General features: G+C 40.4%; 1 protein-coding gene across 1 annotated transcript; it reads right to left on the bottom strand.

The window, feature by feature from the left end:
- Nucleotides 1–4,080: 4,080 nt before the first annotated feature.
- Nucleotides 4,081–18,250, bottom strand: PARL (presenilin associated rhomboid like; the record flags this gene model as incomplete). Its single annotated transcript, XM_009649153.2, has 9 exons — nucleotides 4,081–4,965; nucleotides 6,688–6,785; nucleotides 8,610–8,711; nucleotides 10,050–10,120; nucleotides 10,585–10,734; nucleotides 12,094–12,189; nucleotides 13,975–14,023; nucleotides 17,842–17,982; nucleotides 18,224–18,250. Coding segments are annotated over 9 exons (852 nt in total), but the record flags the coding sequence as incomplete, so codon positions are not given.
- Nucleotides 18,251–18,252: the final 2 nt, after the last annotated feature.

The following is an 18,252-nucleotide window of genomic DNA, read 5'->3' as shown; positions in this document are numbered from 1 at the left end:
CGTCCGGTCGCAGGCACCGGCCGAGCAAGCAACGTCGCCTGCTGCAGCTGGGCAGTGCTGCTCAGCTGTGGTTTCAAGCTGGCCGTGAGCATTTATGATTAGAGAAAGCATTTGTGTGCAAAACCTAACGCTCGCCAAATAAGCGATCGTGATGAGAAATGGCAGCGTTGCAATGTTAGTTCCCAATAGCCGTGTTTTAAAAATAAACCCCCGCACAAACCAAACCCTTGCTTAACACCCCCCTCCCCCTTACATTATCGGTTTAACCATCTCACTTTTAAAATACTACCTATTGTCGAAAACCCAAGCGCCTGTTATATATTTAATATATTATCCACATAATTTACTGCTTGCCAGAGCCTGGAAACCACAGCTTTTCTTTGTGCATTCCTGTTGAAAACCAAACAGTCCTGGCACAAAGTGCCGAAGCTGACAGAATCACATCACGGATAAGTCTGGCTTTGGAAATTTGACATCTTATGTAATAAGTGGCTACAGGCCATAATGCTCCTCCACAATTCCCTATTCAGGGTGTTACTGCAGAAGAAGCTGCATCTTCACCAAACTGTGAAATGTAAGTCTGTAAAAGTGAAGAATGCAGGCAATATGAGATGCTACCTATTAGGAAATATCTATTTAAAGGCTAACTATGTAGGTACCTCATTTTAGAATGTAGTAATCTAGTTACAGGTGGTTATCTGATGAGATCTAATAAGTAATTATGCAGTTGAACTCGAAAAGCTTTATTCCAGCTCAGCGGTTTGTATCTGTAGTGTATTAGCACCTCAGTCCAGATTTGCACCTGCTTCTGGTGGGGAGGAGCGCTAGAAATGTGGATACGGACTGAGGCAGAACCTCTCCCTGAATGCTTGGCCTCTCTTTGAAACACAGTCATTAAGGGATAGAAAGAAATTATTTTGCAGCTGATCCTGTTGTCCTAAATATCCGATTTGGCACTTGCTGGTGCTGCTAGCAGTTTTGATTTCACACACCCACTCCCCTCACCCCCCACCTGCATGTCAGTTAGAGCAAGGAGGCTCAGAAATTTCAGGTAACAGCGTTTTGGTCCCAACACAGAAGTCTTGACACAATAACATATGGGATATTGGATGCTGCATTTCATTTGTTGCCTGAAAAACCCACAAACATCACTTTACTTTTAGGAAGATGCAGGGAGACCTTTCTTCCTTTTCTGCTGCTTTTTTTTTTTTTTTTTTTAATGACTCTGCTCTACATAGTAATTTTTTAAAAATAAGTCATATTTGGGTGAATTGTACAACACTTTACCCTGGTAAAAAGAAATGGATTTTACAGTCATGGGAGAAAACAGAACATCTGCTTTATCATCAGCACTAGCACAGTACAAATGATGCTCTGATCCTTGTTCCTAGGCCTGACTTAGCAAAATGCATCGGAGAATAAATCGGATGTCTCTGCTCTCCCTGTGCCTGCCGCTTCCTAGCACTGAGTTCAGCTCTGGCACTGCACATCTCGGAGCCCACCTACAGCATCAGGGAGTGCTTTGAGCAGCTGCTCATCATAGCTTGTAGGATGTAATTGGCACAAAGGCTATCTCAGACAGGGAAACCAGAAGAGGCTGGATGAGATTAAAAAGTTGTCTGCATTTAGAAGAGATTTATCATGATAAAAATGGGGCGGGGGGGGGGAGGGAGGAGAAGGGAGATACTGCAACAGTAAGACAAAAGCAAGCCATTCCATCAGAAAGCAAAAGAGCTGTTGCTGCCAGGAATGGAGGCTGAAAGCTCAAACAGGCAGCTTGTTCTCATTCTAAAATGAAATTTCAATAGAGCAGATCACTACACTGAAGCAAAAGAAATATTCTTTAAACTCAGCAAGGCCACAGCAGACTTTCCTAAAGCTATTGAAAAGGGATGAAGGATTGTGTCCTACATGAGTAACCATGACTTTATACTTACTGCTATTTTTCCTGCGCAAACACTAGCTGCTGTCTCTGCCAAGTGTCCACATAATTACCACATTGTATTTTTATTCACAATAATAAGCTCTTTGAAAAGGGGAGGAAAAAAGTCTTTCCATGTGGTTAGTTTTGTTTTAGGTGGTTGGTTGTTTTTTTTTCTGGTGTGGGTTTTTTATATTATTCTAACTTCTTCACCATTCAAAGGTGTGACTAAATACAGATACTGGCAGGTACTGATGCCAGGTTTTGCAAGAAGGGCATTTGCTTGCCAGAAAGTTATCTTATTTATGTTAGTGAGCTGTCGTAACTCCAGGCCGTTCCTTGTCTGACTGACTTGAGTATTGACAGTATTGCAGTTTGAAACTCACTTTGGACCAGAGAAGATGCTTTACCTTTGGCAGACAACGCTGCACAAAGGCTCAGGTACAAAGGGACACGAAACCCACTGCTTGGCCACATCTATGTTTTTGTACAACCTTACCTATGTTAAATATCTCTACGGTTTCTACAGATGAGGGAGATTCAGGTATTGAACAGCCTTTAGAAGGGTGAATGCTGTTAGGCCTAAAGTTAAGGTGAAGCTTAGGCATGAGACCCTCAAACCACAGCCACTCACCAAAAAGATGGTGACTTCCAAACCTCTCTGGCAGTTCCAAGGATGGCTTTTCAGGAGCTTTGAGCCCCTGCAACTCAGAGAAGCCAGAAGTGAGTGCAGGCATTGCCTCTGAAGGGTCAGCCTGAATGCATCTCTGTGCTCATCTGTGCCCTTCCTGCAAGCTGAAAGGGTGCAGCAATGCTGCGCTACCTTAAGCAGGTCTAACAGACCATGAGGGTGGCACTCCTGCAAGGGATACAGGGGCATGACTTTCACGCTTCGAGGTAGGCACTGGCCACTATGAAGAACTTTGCCTTGGCTTTTTCTTCTAGACCTGTAAAATATAATGTCTGTCAGGGTTTATACACTGCATGTCCTGCAATATTACTCCCTGCTGCTTTCATACAGGATCTCTAAAAAAACCCCTCAGCAAATACAGTAGTGTTGAAGAGACTAGGTAAGTTGTTGAGTGGACAAGAGGTAATGCAAGGAAGAGAAGGGGAAAAAACCCAAAAGGAAGCGGACAGACAACAGGGTTAGATGGGTATAAAACCAACAGGCAAAATGTTGTGAGCTATGGCTTTTGAGATTCTTTGGCATGAAATACTCCCTTAAAACAAGCCCATTCAGTGGTCATCTTCTGATGCTGCTGGCTTCTTCCCTCCCCCGGCCCCCTGCCACTGGCAGTGCTGTGGCTGGCTCTGTGTGGGGGGGGCCCTCTGCTGCAGGCAGGGCTGCATTGTGGATGAAGTCCTAAAAACTTGTCCCGAGTATCAGAGAAGAAAGTAGGAAAGGACATGTAGTGACAGATTAGAAACAGAAAGCCAGAAAGCTTCTGGAGTGGAGCAGAGGACTATTAGATACTCCAACTATTTCACTTTTTTTTAAGTGTATAAGTTGACAGGCACTTAAAGGAACAAAGCCTCAAGTGTCTCATTTTCCAAGGGAGAAAAAAATTTAGACTTGAGCACCGGCCTGTGGCAGAAAGGGAGTTTACAGCAATTTTTTTACTCCATTTATTACAACTGGTGCCATTTAGCATTATGTATTGTTTATCCCTACAGGAAATGTATTTTCTGCAAGGCACTGCTGTAAAGTAAAAAGGCACAAATTGCTTCTTGCAGATGCAGTGTTTGTTGGCAAGTTGGTCCATCTTGGCTGACTGAGTCAGCCTACAGGGAAGAGTTAAGGGTTTGAACCCACCAGCTTATATCTGGGCAGACTCCTCAGCCCCTTGCAGAGGGCTTGGTAGTCATCCTTGCAGGACAGGCACAGAGTAGCAACATACCCAAAATCCAATTTTTGTTTTTATTTGTATAATAGGAACATTGGTCATGGTAGTACCCTAAGGTTTATCTTATTAGTTAGTTCTGGTTACAGCGTTGCTGATCTCGAGGACCTCATCTATTTTTGCTGAAGCTGCATATTTTTCTAGAACTGGCACATTCTGAACCAGATGTTACTGTTTTAAAATTCTTAGAAAAAACCTACAAAACTAACAATACAGCACAACTTAAAAAAAAAAACAAACTAATGCAGTGAAATAATAGAGGAAGCAGTGTAACTCATGGTAAAAAAAAAAATACCCAAAACCACAGTGTAAGTCATTCTTCCATAGCAAGTGATTATGAAAAAGGAAAAGTGTTATTGTAGTAAATTCTAACCAGATGTAACAGCATCTTGGCAGCAGATAGAAATGAAAAACATAAGTTGAATAAGCCACACCTGACAAATAAAGCTGGACCATTAACCAGTATGTAAGCTTTGGCAAACAATCCAGTATTGCTTTATGTATTTCAAGTTTAAGATCAAAAGAGACAATTGGCTTATCCAATTTTTTTAACAATGAAGACCACTGAACTTCACCGCATTAGCCTTAAGTTGAGTCCAACGTGTTTAACGCGTGCCTTCTAGGAAAGCACTTAAGTTTGGTGGATATTCGGGAGATGTGTGATCCATTAACTTCTGCAGTTTTAAAAATGTTTATCTTCCTAAGTATTAACTAATTGTACCCCACTTTGAAGTTTTTTCACAGAGCCTTTGGTCACTTCATTGGAAAGCTTTTTATTCCTCCTTTAAAAATGTAATGTAGACTGTTATCTCAGAGCGCAGTAAGATAAAAACCTTTATTGTTCCACCTTTGTCAAGAGTTCATTTTCTATGGATATGCATTTTCGTAACTGTAGTTTACATTAGAAACTTCAGCTCCTTAGAGGCTTAATGTGGAGTAGCAAAAAAACTTTGAAACCAATTCAATCCCATGTCTTCAAGTAATATACCACTATAGGGCATAAGGAATATCTAGGATTGGAATCAGTTAGATCTTCCACCTCCTCCTTTTCCTGTGTTCTTTGTCCTCATTTCATGCCAAGCTTTCACCAGTGGTTCTCTGTTCTTCCATATGAGCTCATGGCCGTAAGTCACGTACCACCTGAGAAAGAAAATACAGAGAAAAGTTGCAGTTAGTTTTAACTAGTATCTGAAGAACAGGCTGATCATGAAAATCAAGCAACTCAAATGCTTAGTATAGGAGACAAGATAAACTGAGGCAGAAAGAACAACATTCTTGGAAGCTGGCAGTGGCAGGTAAGCCGCTTGTTCTCTTGACTCCCAATTAGTTAACTTCTTTGTGTTGTTGCTTGTCTCAGACCTGAGAATGAATGGTTTTCATGCCTTTAATTTCATGCTCTTGTGATTTCTACTTAAAGATGCAAAAAGCTATTTCCATTTAGGAGACTGTTAGAACAGTAGTGTTGCTTGTGCTAATCCTTACTGACAATACAAAGTATTTTTCTCATATCTAAATACAACTGTCCCATAATGAACAGCCATGTTCCATTCAAAGTGAATTTTCTTCTATAAATATCTAAATGAAGATTTAATCTATTGAAGTGTTCTAGCTTAACTTATATTCAGAGAACTATATATGCTGATACACGAATATCAACATAAGTGACTAAGCAAGGGAAGTTACGGTGGAGAGGAGAGGTGGGAGGGGAAGCAACCGTATGGAAATAGGTTGAAGGTTCTCCCACAAGCCTCACTTCTCACCTGAGTCCTGAATAACAAAAGCGCTTTTATATGAGCCATCAGCCAGTGCTAGGTAAATCGGCTATTCTTTAAATCATATAGCCACTTTCTGAAGTGGACAATGGTCCATGGGGCAATGTACAGAAAATACTTTGCCCGTTCAACATATGTCCTAAATAAAGGCCCTGTTTTAGGATGAAGTGACCAAAATGATCCCAGAGTAGAATATATAGGTAGAACATATGTAGGTGAGGAAGGCAAGATACTTGTCAACTCAAGACAATTTTTACTGCAACTGCTATCCTATTTTAGTATGTGAATCTGCATTACAATAAGCTGATATAGATTCATCATGGCAGAAAGTGGTTACGAATCAGCGAGACTACACCAAATGCATTTGTGATGCCAGAGAAGGGGAGAAAAACTCTGTGCTGCACAGTCTCCTTATTGACACCAAAGCCAAGAAATAGCAAAAAGTGTGCAAATTGAGACAGCACAATAGTAGGTAGAAGGGGAAAAACTCATTAGGTAATGTAGTTCAAACATGGAACAATGCAGAACTGTTTCCTACAAACTGGTTTCTAGTAGTTCTTCCCAATTAGGAAGGCTCCACACAAAGACAATGCAGCGACACTGAGAAAGAGTAGTAGGGGCTGCTCAAAGGAATTTGGCCTGAGCTTGTACTAACTCTGTAGATCTCTCTAAATTGGCAATTAGAGGAAAAACACAGAGACAAAGTAATTTTCTTAACTGTTTAATTCTGAAGTTATTTTAATTTGTTCATGCTGTGTTTTGTGAGAATCTTTTCTGCCTTGTGACTGTCTTCAATGTGCTGGGGAGAGCAGGACAGACAGCCCAGGCTATGGTGACAGGACAATCTGACATCTAATCTATCGTTCTAAGGCAGTTCAGCTCAATTTCTTTCAGGTCTAAGCACCTTTTAACAATATTTTCCACATAATTTTATAGCACTACAAGGATTACAGTGAGTTATCTTCAATGTTACTTAAGATAACTTTCCAAAAAATCCCTACGCTTCAGAGATCAGAGGAATTAAAGAGGGGAAAAAATATAGGATGAATTTAACTATGAAACAAACAGAAGTTGGTGAATACAGACTTACATTCCAAAGAGAGCTCCCCCAAGATGTGCAGCATGGTCAAAAAGTCTCCAGCCTAGAGCAAGCCCAGCAGTGTCAAATGCAATTATGGCTTTTAAAGCCTGGAAAGGAACAGAACATGGAATAGACAGGATCAGTCACAGCATATAATGGCCACTGATAACAAAGTTTCATATTCTGGCACAGAGCAAAAATTTGGGATCCAAAAACATCCCATAAATTTTATATCAAAGCAATCACTGTAAAAAAAAAAGTTTTAAAACAACAGACTCGGTTCTTAGCTGTACTGTGCTGTCAAAATACAGACATGAGCAGGTACAGAACAGTGTGGGGTAGGAATGTGTCCTTTTCAAATAGTCTGTTTCTTCCAAACTTCATTTCTAAAGCTACACATACGTTTCAAATTCGGGTCAGGAAAAAAAAAGCTACTTGAAAGCCTATGTGCTATAAAAGACACCACAAAATACATAATTGCAACACTCTCATTCACTAATTATGACATATTTATGTGCATCTGTCCTCCCAAACACAAGCCTCTAGTGGATGGAACATGTGGGACATTATCCCTGTTATCTCATCTGATATAAACTGATCATCACACTCTCCTAAATGACACATCTGTTGGAAGGTAGAAAATCAGGATGGTAGTGAGCAGCTCCATGGCCAGAAACAGCATGAGCAACAGTATGCCATCCTCAGGAGACACAAACCACCATAACTGTAATTATGTAAAATCTTACTAAATGCCTCGTTTCAAAAAGACCAACAGATTTACTGTTAGGATGAAATGTTACTTTAAGCAGGATTTCTTTCCTTAACCATATGTGTTAGAATAGCAGCTATATTGCTACATTGGCTTGTTTATTTTAAAAGCTGATTACAGTATGTGTAAGGTAGGCTAAAGGAGTACACAAAGTTTAGAAAGACAGTTATGTAGTAGGGCTACAATTATGTCAGCGTTTATACTGCAATAGCCAATGCTGCTCTGTTTTACTGTTGCAATGAGTACTTCCTCATGGTATCGCTCTCTGTGGCTCTGCCAATATTTCTAGCCTGGCCATCTTTTTTTATGAAAGAGACAGTTAGAGGGTAGCATGTGAAAAAACAGGTCCACTCAAGCAGAAGGGCAAGAAAAACACAAAGGCTACATCTAAGAACATGTGTTCAAATCTGTAAACTTCACTTATTAAAAAAAATTAGATCTCATGATCTTGAAATGACAAAGCTTAACTGCTTTAAGTAAAACAACTTTAAGTAGTGGATCAAAGATGATTAAGTTAAAGCAAGTCAAGGTATATGTGAGAAGCTTTTCTTAAATGGGGTAGTGAATGCACTTAAAAGAACTTAATGAAACAAAAAAGGAGTCCTGGTACGACACAAAGAAAAGGCTCAGTAGTATATTTCTAATCCCAAGGGTGTTGTTAAAAGTATCAAAAAGATGGTATCCAAATGAGAAGGCAGATATTCCTCCACGGCTGGAATGTTATTTCCTTTGATAAGTGAAATTCTGTTTTTCCTACCTTGATAAGCTTTTCTTCAAAAAGAGTGTATCGGTATTAGATTAGCCTGTAACAAATGCCACTATAAAAAGTATCACCCATCAGAAAGAACACTACATGTATGCATGTTTCCTCAGATCCGTGAACCCAAGTCCCTCCCAACTTCTTTCACCTCTTAGTATCAGATTTGAAACAGACCCCTGGAGGATGGAATTTAAGATAATTCTAAATTCACTACACACTTGCATAATGACCATACTGCAACAATTCAGAATTGGTCTCCAGGACTTCCATGACCTGTATTGTCTTTCAAAATAAATTTAACAGCTTAGAAACACAAACGAAGAGGACACATGCTCTGATACTGGAGAGGTAAGGGGAAAATGTTTTAAGAGTAGGAATTCTTTGAAGTTCAAAGGCACTTACGTTTCCTGCTGTAAATGTGAACATTGGAAGAAATATGATGGCTAGCTTTGCTTCTGGCATCTTGGTACATACGGCTGCAAGGACAGTCATTATAGCTCCTGACTGTAAATACATTGAAATACATGAAAGTAAGCTGAGTTGTTACATAAGGGAAAAGTTATTTTTCTGCATGTCAACCCATTTTCCTTTTGGCTTTTATTTTCAAATGCAACCCTGTGGTAAACCTCAAAGTAGAAAGCACCACAGCAAAGTTCAGAATAAAAATAAAACAAGACACCATTATTTAATTTCAATATTTGAAATGATAAATACTGGAAAAAGTACCCCTCATGCTCTTATATAATTAAGAAATACACACCCCCCCCATTTTTAAGATAACAATTTGTTAATGTGCTTTTTTCCCCAGTAAACCCTAGAAATCTAAAATGTATCAATCTAACAGACATCTTTGATGAAGGGAATCATTCTGAAGCTTGTACCAAAACAAGGAAAATAACAGATGGACAGGGACAAGAAATCTTTTGTCAATAAAACAAGCAATTCCCTAGCCTGTTCTAAACTGACCATGGGCTTTTGTATCCATGAAACATTTCAATGGAAAAGCTGTGAATACAGTAAACTAATGCAATGTGTGGCAATTTCAGTACGTTCAGATCAGTAAGACCAATGGAAAGTAACTTGCTCTAGATACAGTTTATTCACACAATAAAGGGACAATACCTAGACAGCACTACCAAAAATTCTAACTTGGAGACTGCTCAACAGGATTTTTTTCATTCCAATTGAGAAATAAGAATCTGACTTTTGGCTTTTATCAAGATTATTTAGTAAAGTAAGTTAAGAAGCCTCTAAAACTTGGCAAATGGCTAAGTTATAGCCTCAAACTTACAGTAAGTTAAGTGTTTTAAAATGTTCTACTACTAAAAATACTTGTAAAGAACAGACAACCACACCTCCTCAGCCTGCCTCCCATCTTTCATACTGTGAGACTTTTGGCAGGAGTGCTGCCCTTTCTGCACAACATGCCCTACAACTTCCACTAGTATCACATGCTGATTTTGTTTGTCCGATTACATTATCTCTTTCTAAAGTATTCTATTTTCAAGTAGAGAAGACAGTGATACTTCATAAATGTTATTGCATAATTGTGTAAGTTATAGAACTGAACTATCTGCTCCGTGACAAGAGGTCCTACTGTTAAGTACTCATTTACAAGCTATTAGCATTAAGTGGCATTAGTTCTGGGCTGCTGCTGCAAGAGTTAACGTATTGGAAGAATAGGCAAGTTCTTACACAGGAATCACTGCCTGGTTCCTTGGTTTTGGTAAACTTTCCTAGTTTCTTCTGCCCCAAATGTATTCTTGGCTTTTAAGTAGGGTAAATACAGCAGGCTTTGAAAATGGCTTCATTATAAGGTCTCTCATATTGCAAGATACTTACAGCTCCAAGGGACGGTTCAAACCTTCCAGTGGCCATTTTAGCAACATAACTGACAAAAGTGGAGATAACCCCTAGAAAGGAAAAATGACCATTGGAAGCAGTGCAGACAAGCATCAGAAAGTACAATGTTATCCATACATCTTCCTAAAGAAGCTAGTGCAGGTGGTGTGGTTGGTTGGCTTGTTTGTCTGGGGGGGGGACGGGACGGGCGGGAAGGGGAGCTATGTTCGTTTTAACTTGAACTATCATCTGTTCCCACAGAACTCCCATGAGACTGTATTAAGTGCTATTTAATTTTAGTAGCTAAGCATGACTTAAAGCCAGATACTTGTATCGTGATGATATTTAGAAGACAAGTATCCTAAACCTATCAAAATCCTGTACGACAGCAAACAAATACTGCAGTTAGTTCAGTCCCACACATTGCTCTGTATGATGGCCATCTGTCTTCATACATCTATGAACCATGCACACACTTTACTTGCATGAATATATATTTTTAAAGTGTTGTAAATATATATGTATTTAACATTACCAGCAGAAAGATACACTGCAATGAACTGCTCACATCCCAGAAGAGAGACAATGCTGCTAGAAAAGCTCCATAACACATACATGTTTGCTGCCATGTGGAATAGAGAGAAGTGACTAAACGTAGATAGCAGCATGGGAGAACACAGGGCTCCTACAAAAGAGAAAAATAATGGGGGGAAAAAAGAAGTCAGAGTCTTAATTTGCTTTAACTTACATGTCATGCAGACTAGGAATTTATCAAGACACACTATAGGCTAATCATGTTTAGAATTCTTAAATACAAGCTATGTAATAAACCCAGAAATGTAACAAGTTTCAAATTCCATGCAATACCTTTTGAAAGGTAGAACACATACCCCAGACATATGCAAGCTGTACAAACAGCTACTTTAGAAAGTCTTAATTACCTACTGGGGAATTCTTCATATAAAACATTTATCTTACAACACGTCTCCTATGCTTTGGAAGGGAAAAAAGAGATTTACATCTGTATATGGTGAAAGATCTTTAATATATTATATGACCATCTATATAAAATTGTTTTGCTAAGAGATGGACTCATAAAGGAAAACTCATTTTCAAGAAGCTGCTAGCTCTCCTCACTGCGACAGCAGCCTTGAAAAATGAAAAAAGCCAATTAGCAGGTTTAAAGGTCAACATTATTTAAACCAGGAGTGTTTGGGGTGACTGATGCTCAGATCTGGATAACCCCTATCTTTAGCTTTGGAGTGTGTGGGGAATTAGTTTCCACTTTTTCAGCAGAAATTAAGAGGATGGCAGAAAGTACTCTCCTAATGCATGTTTGTCTCATCCTTTTAATTCTTTGCTCTACTGTAGAAATGAAAAGTAATTGTTCTGCCATTAAATACTAGTAACTTGCTGTCCTAAGTTAACCTCTTCAAAACATTTCACACACAGGGAAAGCCAAGTGTTTCTGTGTGGCTTTTTTTTTAAATTTTTTGATGTGACCCAAAGCACAGCTTTGAAACAACGACTCTGTACATAACATACAGACTAACGCTTGTCTATTGATGAAAGCACACATGCATGTGACTGACTGTTCTATCTGCATCCCACAGAACATTAAAGGAAGAAAAAAAAACCCACCCCACATTTGGGACTAGCTTTTGAATGGCATTACACAGTATGATTTATTTTCCTCCTTCCCAAAGACTGGCACGATTAGCATTCTGTCCAGGGAAAGCATAGTAATATTACTTAGAGAAGTGCCTCTTCATTTTTACAAAGGCAGGAGCTGCATCCTGCTAGATGCAGTAAAAGGCCAGAATTAGAAAAGCACCAGTGAGGTTTGTTTTCTTAATCCATTGTTCCTAACTTTTTTCTCCTAGAAGTGTTTTCTGTCTAGCCAAAATAGTGTATTTGGGCATGGCTGAGATTGCATGTGGGTGATGGAGCTGCAAGTAAGCTATGTGCCAAAGCTTTTACAGTATGACCAGAGGTTCTATTACATCCTCATGTAGAGAAGTCCCCCAAATTACTGTTCACTTACTAGAGGATGGATCTGAGGTGAAATACGTAAACATAATCCGTCGCATACCGGGCAGCCTCCATAAACAGAATACAAAGACATTTGCAGCTATAATACCTATTAGAAGGAAAAAAAACAGCATAAAAGCAAACCATGAATGTAATATGCCATAATGCCTACTGTAAACAAACATTCTAAAGTAAACTTGTAAGAATCGTACTTCTTCACTATTTCACTAAAAACAGTATCCACTTCTTTTATATAAGGAGTTTAAAAAAAAAGCAAAGAGAAATACTGAAAGCTGTATTTATATCATGGAAGTCTTTCAGAAATACGACATTTAATTGCAACTTCTAATGTACAATGTAATGAATGAACGCAACAATCTAGAAAATCTGTACTTAAGACGCTCAAGCTATGGTTTTAAACTGTTCCACTGTAGAACCCATGAAACAAGAGCCAGCTTAAGAGGTCTCATTTCTTGCCTCTCTAGCTGCTTAGTCCCAAATGCCACCGATCCGCTGCACAGTTGCATTTAACTGCGCATGGAGGCTAGGGGAAGCACACAGACATATAGTATGTATTTCTGGGGAAATCCCTCCATTTTCTAGAGAGGTTTGCTTCTGAGGTAATTGTAAAGATACTGTTTAGTGATTGAGCATGAAAAGTTGAGCTGGGATTGCTAAGACATAGTCACCTTTGGGAGACAGCAAACGCACAGCTTTTTACTTCAGATGTCTATTGCAATTTTATTTCAGTTAATGTAAATAATTAGAAACATAATGATGCAAAGTTATTGTTTCCTGTTCAAAGTACCTTCTCTATTTCTATTCAAGCATTCAGGTATTTAAAATTGTTTATAATAGCTAGAAGCATTAAAGGAGAAAATAATTGCGCTTCTTTTACAGAATGGTAAATGTCACATAATTATTCTCTATTTAAAGTTTGCCACAAAATGTAAGAACTGTGAAAAACTATGATACGTAATTCCCAGAACCAAAATGTTAATAGATCTCTTCTTTTGGCACTCCTTTCTATTCCACCATGCTATTTTATTAGAGGAAACATTTTCCCTGCACACTACACCAAGATGTTACAGAACTCTCAGCAATTTCAGTGCAGGAAGCCCAACCATGTTATGGCAATCAGGGTTAAGTATCCGAATGGCTCAGGGTCTACCAGCTAGAATTTATATTGCTTGTTAGATTAACTCAATGTTGAGGAATGCTCTACGGACTACCAAATACGAATCTTCACCCCCCCACACCCCAGTACAATACTTGTATCTGTATCGTGACTTGGCTTACATGTTGAAGAGCAATTCAAAGCATCGTACAAAAATTCTTGACAGGATTTGTTAGCATGTAGAATATATAGAAGCAGATATGGCTTAGCTACTTCTGTTAGATTTTGATCAAGTTCTCATCAATTTCTCTCCACACATTACATTTACCTTGGGGCTTTCAAGTGATGTTAGGCTAACCAATCACAACGACATCACAACCAAAGGAAAGCTCACATGATAGTGGCTTCTTCTTTGCAACATGTAAAAGAGCAAAAAAATATCAGGGAGTTTTATTTCCACGTAACAGTGGAATCCATCCTCATATTCCTTCTAAAAGCTGTTGCTGTTTTTCACAGTTCCCAAGAAAAATGTTGCTAGGGGAAGATTCTAGCTAATCCTCCACACTCTCACACAGGTGCATAGGAATGTTTTTAATGCATACAAAAAATAGTGAGAAGGAAGTGTAGCAGAAATAGTGTATGTGCAGGTGTAAGTTTACACATGCTTTGTGCCTAACAACCTAAACGTGATATGAAAGCCATCTGTTTTAACATACTGTACCTGTTTGCCATATTTCTTTTCCTGTGAATGTCTAATACTTGTAAGCTAACACAAACCTGTCACAGTCCGCTGACCCTCAGTCAGGTTATTCCACCATCTGTTAACCTGAAATGGAATTGTTGCACATCAGTGCTGCTGTAGAGTATTTGCAATTTCAACAACAGTCACACAAGGTTCTACCCTTTTAAGAATGGAAAGCATTTCTTTGAAATCTGTTAAATTGGTTTCAAACTTTTAAAATTCTGATTGGTTTAGCTTTTCAAGTTGGCATTTCCTTACTCAAGAATAGTTATCTACCTTACTTTTCATAAAATATCCCAACAGAGATGAAGAGTTGCTTCAAAAAGAATGGGGTTATATCCTTTTACGCTCTGCTTGTACTAAACAAGGATCTAGCCCACAATGCTTACTTCAGCTGACTGGCCAAAGTTAGCATAAACCCTACCTTGACTAAGCGTCACCCTAATGCTAACATCACACCACCCACCTTTGAGAGATTCCACTTTTGTGCCAGGGTCACTTTTGCAGAGGTGGCTCACAAGATGTGGAATCCATTCCCCCTTGCGTCCAGCTCACCCAGCCCTCCTCCAAGTATAAAACCCCTGAAAAAGTTTATTTTGAGCGCAGTCAGCCCACAGACAAATTCCACCCCCCCTTCCCTTCCTCAGCTTTCAGAATCGTTTCAGACAAATATTTTATTGATAGCTCAATGACCTTCCAACCATATTGTTGGGGACAATGTCATAAAAATGATCTGTAGGTTGGGGGTGGGGGGAAGTAATGCTGTATGAAACAAATAATCACTATTTGATATCAAAGTAACAACTTCACTGCATTTTTTGTTTAATTCTCTGGCACAGGATACAGATATGAGCATTTCCTACAAAGTTCTCCAGTTATAAGAACACTAAACAAACATGATTTTTCTACAATACAAGTAGTAGATGCCCTCAGAAGCTCTCTGGGGAGCCTGAACTTTTAAAAATAGAACTTACCAGTTGAAGATGGGGATTAGGAGTTTAAGCCTATTAACAACAGGGCAGTTTTGGGTTATTTTTTGCATAGCTAATCACCAGATCTTCCCCTCCAGGTTTTGAAGGAAAACAAAAGTATAAAACCAAAATTATTTAAAATATTAAGTGGCAATCATAATCTCACCTGCAGTTCATATACAAGGAGCAAGAAAGCATGCTGCACTGGGCCTGGCTAGGATAGAGTTAATTTTCTTTACAGCAGCTCATACATGGTGCTGTGTTTTAGATTTAGACTGACTAAAACAGTACTAATGTTACTAGCTTTTGCTGAACAGTGTTTGCACAGCATTGAGACCTTTTCCGTTTCTAACTCTGCCCCTGCAGTGAATAGACTGGGGGTGTGCAACAGACTGGGAGGGGACACAACCTGGCAGATGACCCAAACTAACCAGGGATATTCCCTACCATATGTCGTGCTCAGCAATAAAAGGGAAAAGACGGGATTTTAGGGGGTTTAGGCATCTTTTGCTCATGAACTGGCTGGGCATTGGTCTACCCACAGCAGATGGTGAGTGATTGCCTTCGCATCCCTTGTTTTGCTTTCTTCTCTCTTCTCCCACTTATCCTTCACTTACTAGTTTTATATTTACCCCCAAGTTTTCTTGCATTTGTTCCTCCTTTCCTCTCCCCCCATGCCACTGGGGGTTTGTGGGGGAAGTGATGAGCAGCTGTGTGGTGCACAGCTGCCCACCAGGGTTAACCCACAACACGTGCCCATTTTGGAAGTACCACCACAGTGCGCACAACACACATTACAAAAACAGCTCCTCTGTGTCCTACCCAGACCCCCGTGCTTCTCCAGCTCCACACTCAGCCCTACTTCCCTTGGACAAGCAGACCTGAAAGAGGAATCAAGCCTGGTCTATTGCAAGCCACAGAAGTAACCTTGAAACAAATGTAAAACATACATGCATGTTTAGTTTCAAATACACTTAATTGAAAACTAAATGGCTGACACCTTTTGGGATGTCAACTACATTTATACCAAATCTTGCAGTATTTGCATTGTTTTTACTGCCCAAAGTCCAAAGTATTTGTACGGAAATGTCGCCTCTCATAAATAAAAAACCCCTCTAAACCCTCGTATTTGTGAAATACAGGTGGAAAATATGAATGCATTTCAGAAGCCCAGAGTGTTAAAAGGTTTTTCTGCTTCAGAATTTAAGCTATCTCTGTTGGCTTTCAGAGTTCATGGTCACTTTTGAGAACACTCAGACTGAGCAAGAACAGAATTTTTTTTTATAGTGAAAGAGTAAAAGGCACCTAGTTTAGATAAGGAAACTGCTACTACTGACCTCTCTTCCCTGCATTTCAGGGTGAAGAAGGTATTTTTCTCCAGTATAGCTTTTGCGGTGATATTGTAAGTTACAGTTTTTGAGAACTAATTGTACCAGCTTTTCTCCTAGTGAAATGTATCTACTGTAATTTGCTGAGCGCCTATTACTTCTCCAAGTCAAAAATCAGGACAAACCGGGCAAGCATCTGTTGTACAGTGGTGCTCGCAGATGTGCCTACACCAGAGGAAAGACGCGGTCGTGTTTTATGCTTCTAGCTTTTGCTGAACAGTGTTTGCACAGCATTGAGACCTTTTCCGTTTCTAACTCTGCCCCTGCAGTGAATAGACTGGGGGTGTGCAACAGACTGGGAGGGGACACAACCTGGCAGATGACCCAAACTAACCAGGGATATTCCCTACCATATGTCGTGCTCAGCAATAAAAGGGAAAAGACGGGATTTTAGGGGGTTTAGGCATCTTTTGCTCATGAACTGGCTGGGCATTGGTCTACCCACAGCAGATGGTGAGTGATTGCCTTCGCATCCCTTGTTTTGCTTTCTTCTCTCTTCTCCCACTTATCCTTCACTTACTAGTTTTATATTTACCCCCAAGTTTTCTTGCATTTGTTCCTCCTTTCCTCTCCCCCCATGCCACTGGGGGTTTGTGGGGGAAGTGATGAGCAGCTGTGTGGTGCACAGCTGCCCACCAGGGTTAACCCACAACACGTGCCCATTTTGGAAGTACCACCACAGTGCGCACAACACACATTACAAAAACAGCTCCTCTGTGTCCTACCCAGACCCCCGTGCTTCTCCAGCTCCACACTCAGCCCTACTTCCCTTGGACAAGCAGACCTGAAAGAGGAATCAAGCCTGGTCTATTGCAAGCCACAGAAGTAACCTTGAAACAAATGTAAAACATACATGCATGTTTAGTTTCAAATACACTTAATTGAAAACTAAATGGCTGACACCTTTTGGGATGTCAACTACATTTATACCAAATCTTGCAGTATTTGCATTGTTTTTACTGCCCAAAGTCCAAAGTATTTGTACGGAAATGTCGCCTCTCATAAATAAAAAACCCCTCTAAACCCTCGTATTTGTGAAATACAGGTGGAAAATATGAATGCATTTCAGAAGCCCAGAGTGTTAAAAGGTTTTTCTGCTTCAGAATTTAAGCTATCTCTGTTGGCTTTCAGAGTTCATGGTCACTTTTGAGAACACTCAGACTGAGCAAGAACAGAATTTTTTTTTTATAGTGAAAGAGTAAAAGGCACCTAGTTTAGATAAGGAAACTGCTACTACTGACCTCTCTTCCCTGCATTTCAGGGTGAAGAAGGTATTTTTCTCCAGTATAGCTTTTGCGGTGATATTGTAAGTTACAGTTTTTGAGAACTAATTGTACCAGCTTTTCTCCTAGTGAAATGTATCTACTGTAATTTGCTGAGCGCCTATTACTTCTCCAAGTCAAAAATCAGGACAAACCGGGCAAGCATCTGTTGTACAGTGGTGCTCGCAGATGTGCCTACACCAGAGGAAAGACGCGGTCGTGTTTTATGCTTCTGCAGGGACCCACCCGTGTGCAAACAGGCCAGGCCAGGCTCCGTGTACCTGCTTTCTGAAGTCCCCCCGCTTCTGCGGCCGTATTTTATCCAACCAGTCTGCTCGGGCTTCCTCAAAATAGGTCTGGACCCGCGACTTGAGCGACTCATACTGCCAGATGGCGGCGGATGCGAAGGCAGAGCCTGTGAACTGGGCGACACCGGATAAAGTCAAACGGAGCGCACCGGCCCGAGGGCGGCCCGTGCGTGGCCGCGGCTGAGGACGCCAGGCTCGCCCCGGCCCTACGTTACACGCCGCTCCCAGCTGCTCAGCCCGGAGCAATGCCAGCACGTTAACGGGAACGGAGGCACCGCTGACAGACGGGGCTCCCTCCCGACCCCACTGCCCCCCGGCTGGACACCGCAACCCCCGGCCCGCGGGAGCCTCTTACCCCCACGGTGAAGAGGAGCGGCTTGACCA

Source organism: Egretta garzetta, unplaced genomic scaffold, assembly GCF_000687185.1.
Source record: "Egretta garzetta isolate BGI_Z169 unplaced genomic scaffold, ASM68718v1 scaffold161, whole genome shotgun sequence".
In the NCBI taxonomy this organism is placed as follows: domain Eukaryota; kingdom Metazoa; phylum Chordata; class Aves; order Pelecaniformes; family Ardeidae; genus Egretta; species Egretta garzetta.
The sequence above is the reverse complement of the archived record's forward strand: the minus strand, read 5'-3'. Positions and strand labels throughout refer to the sequence as shown.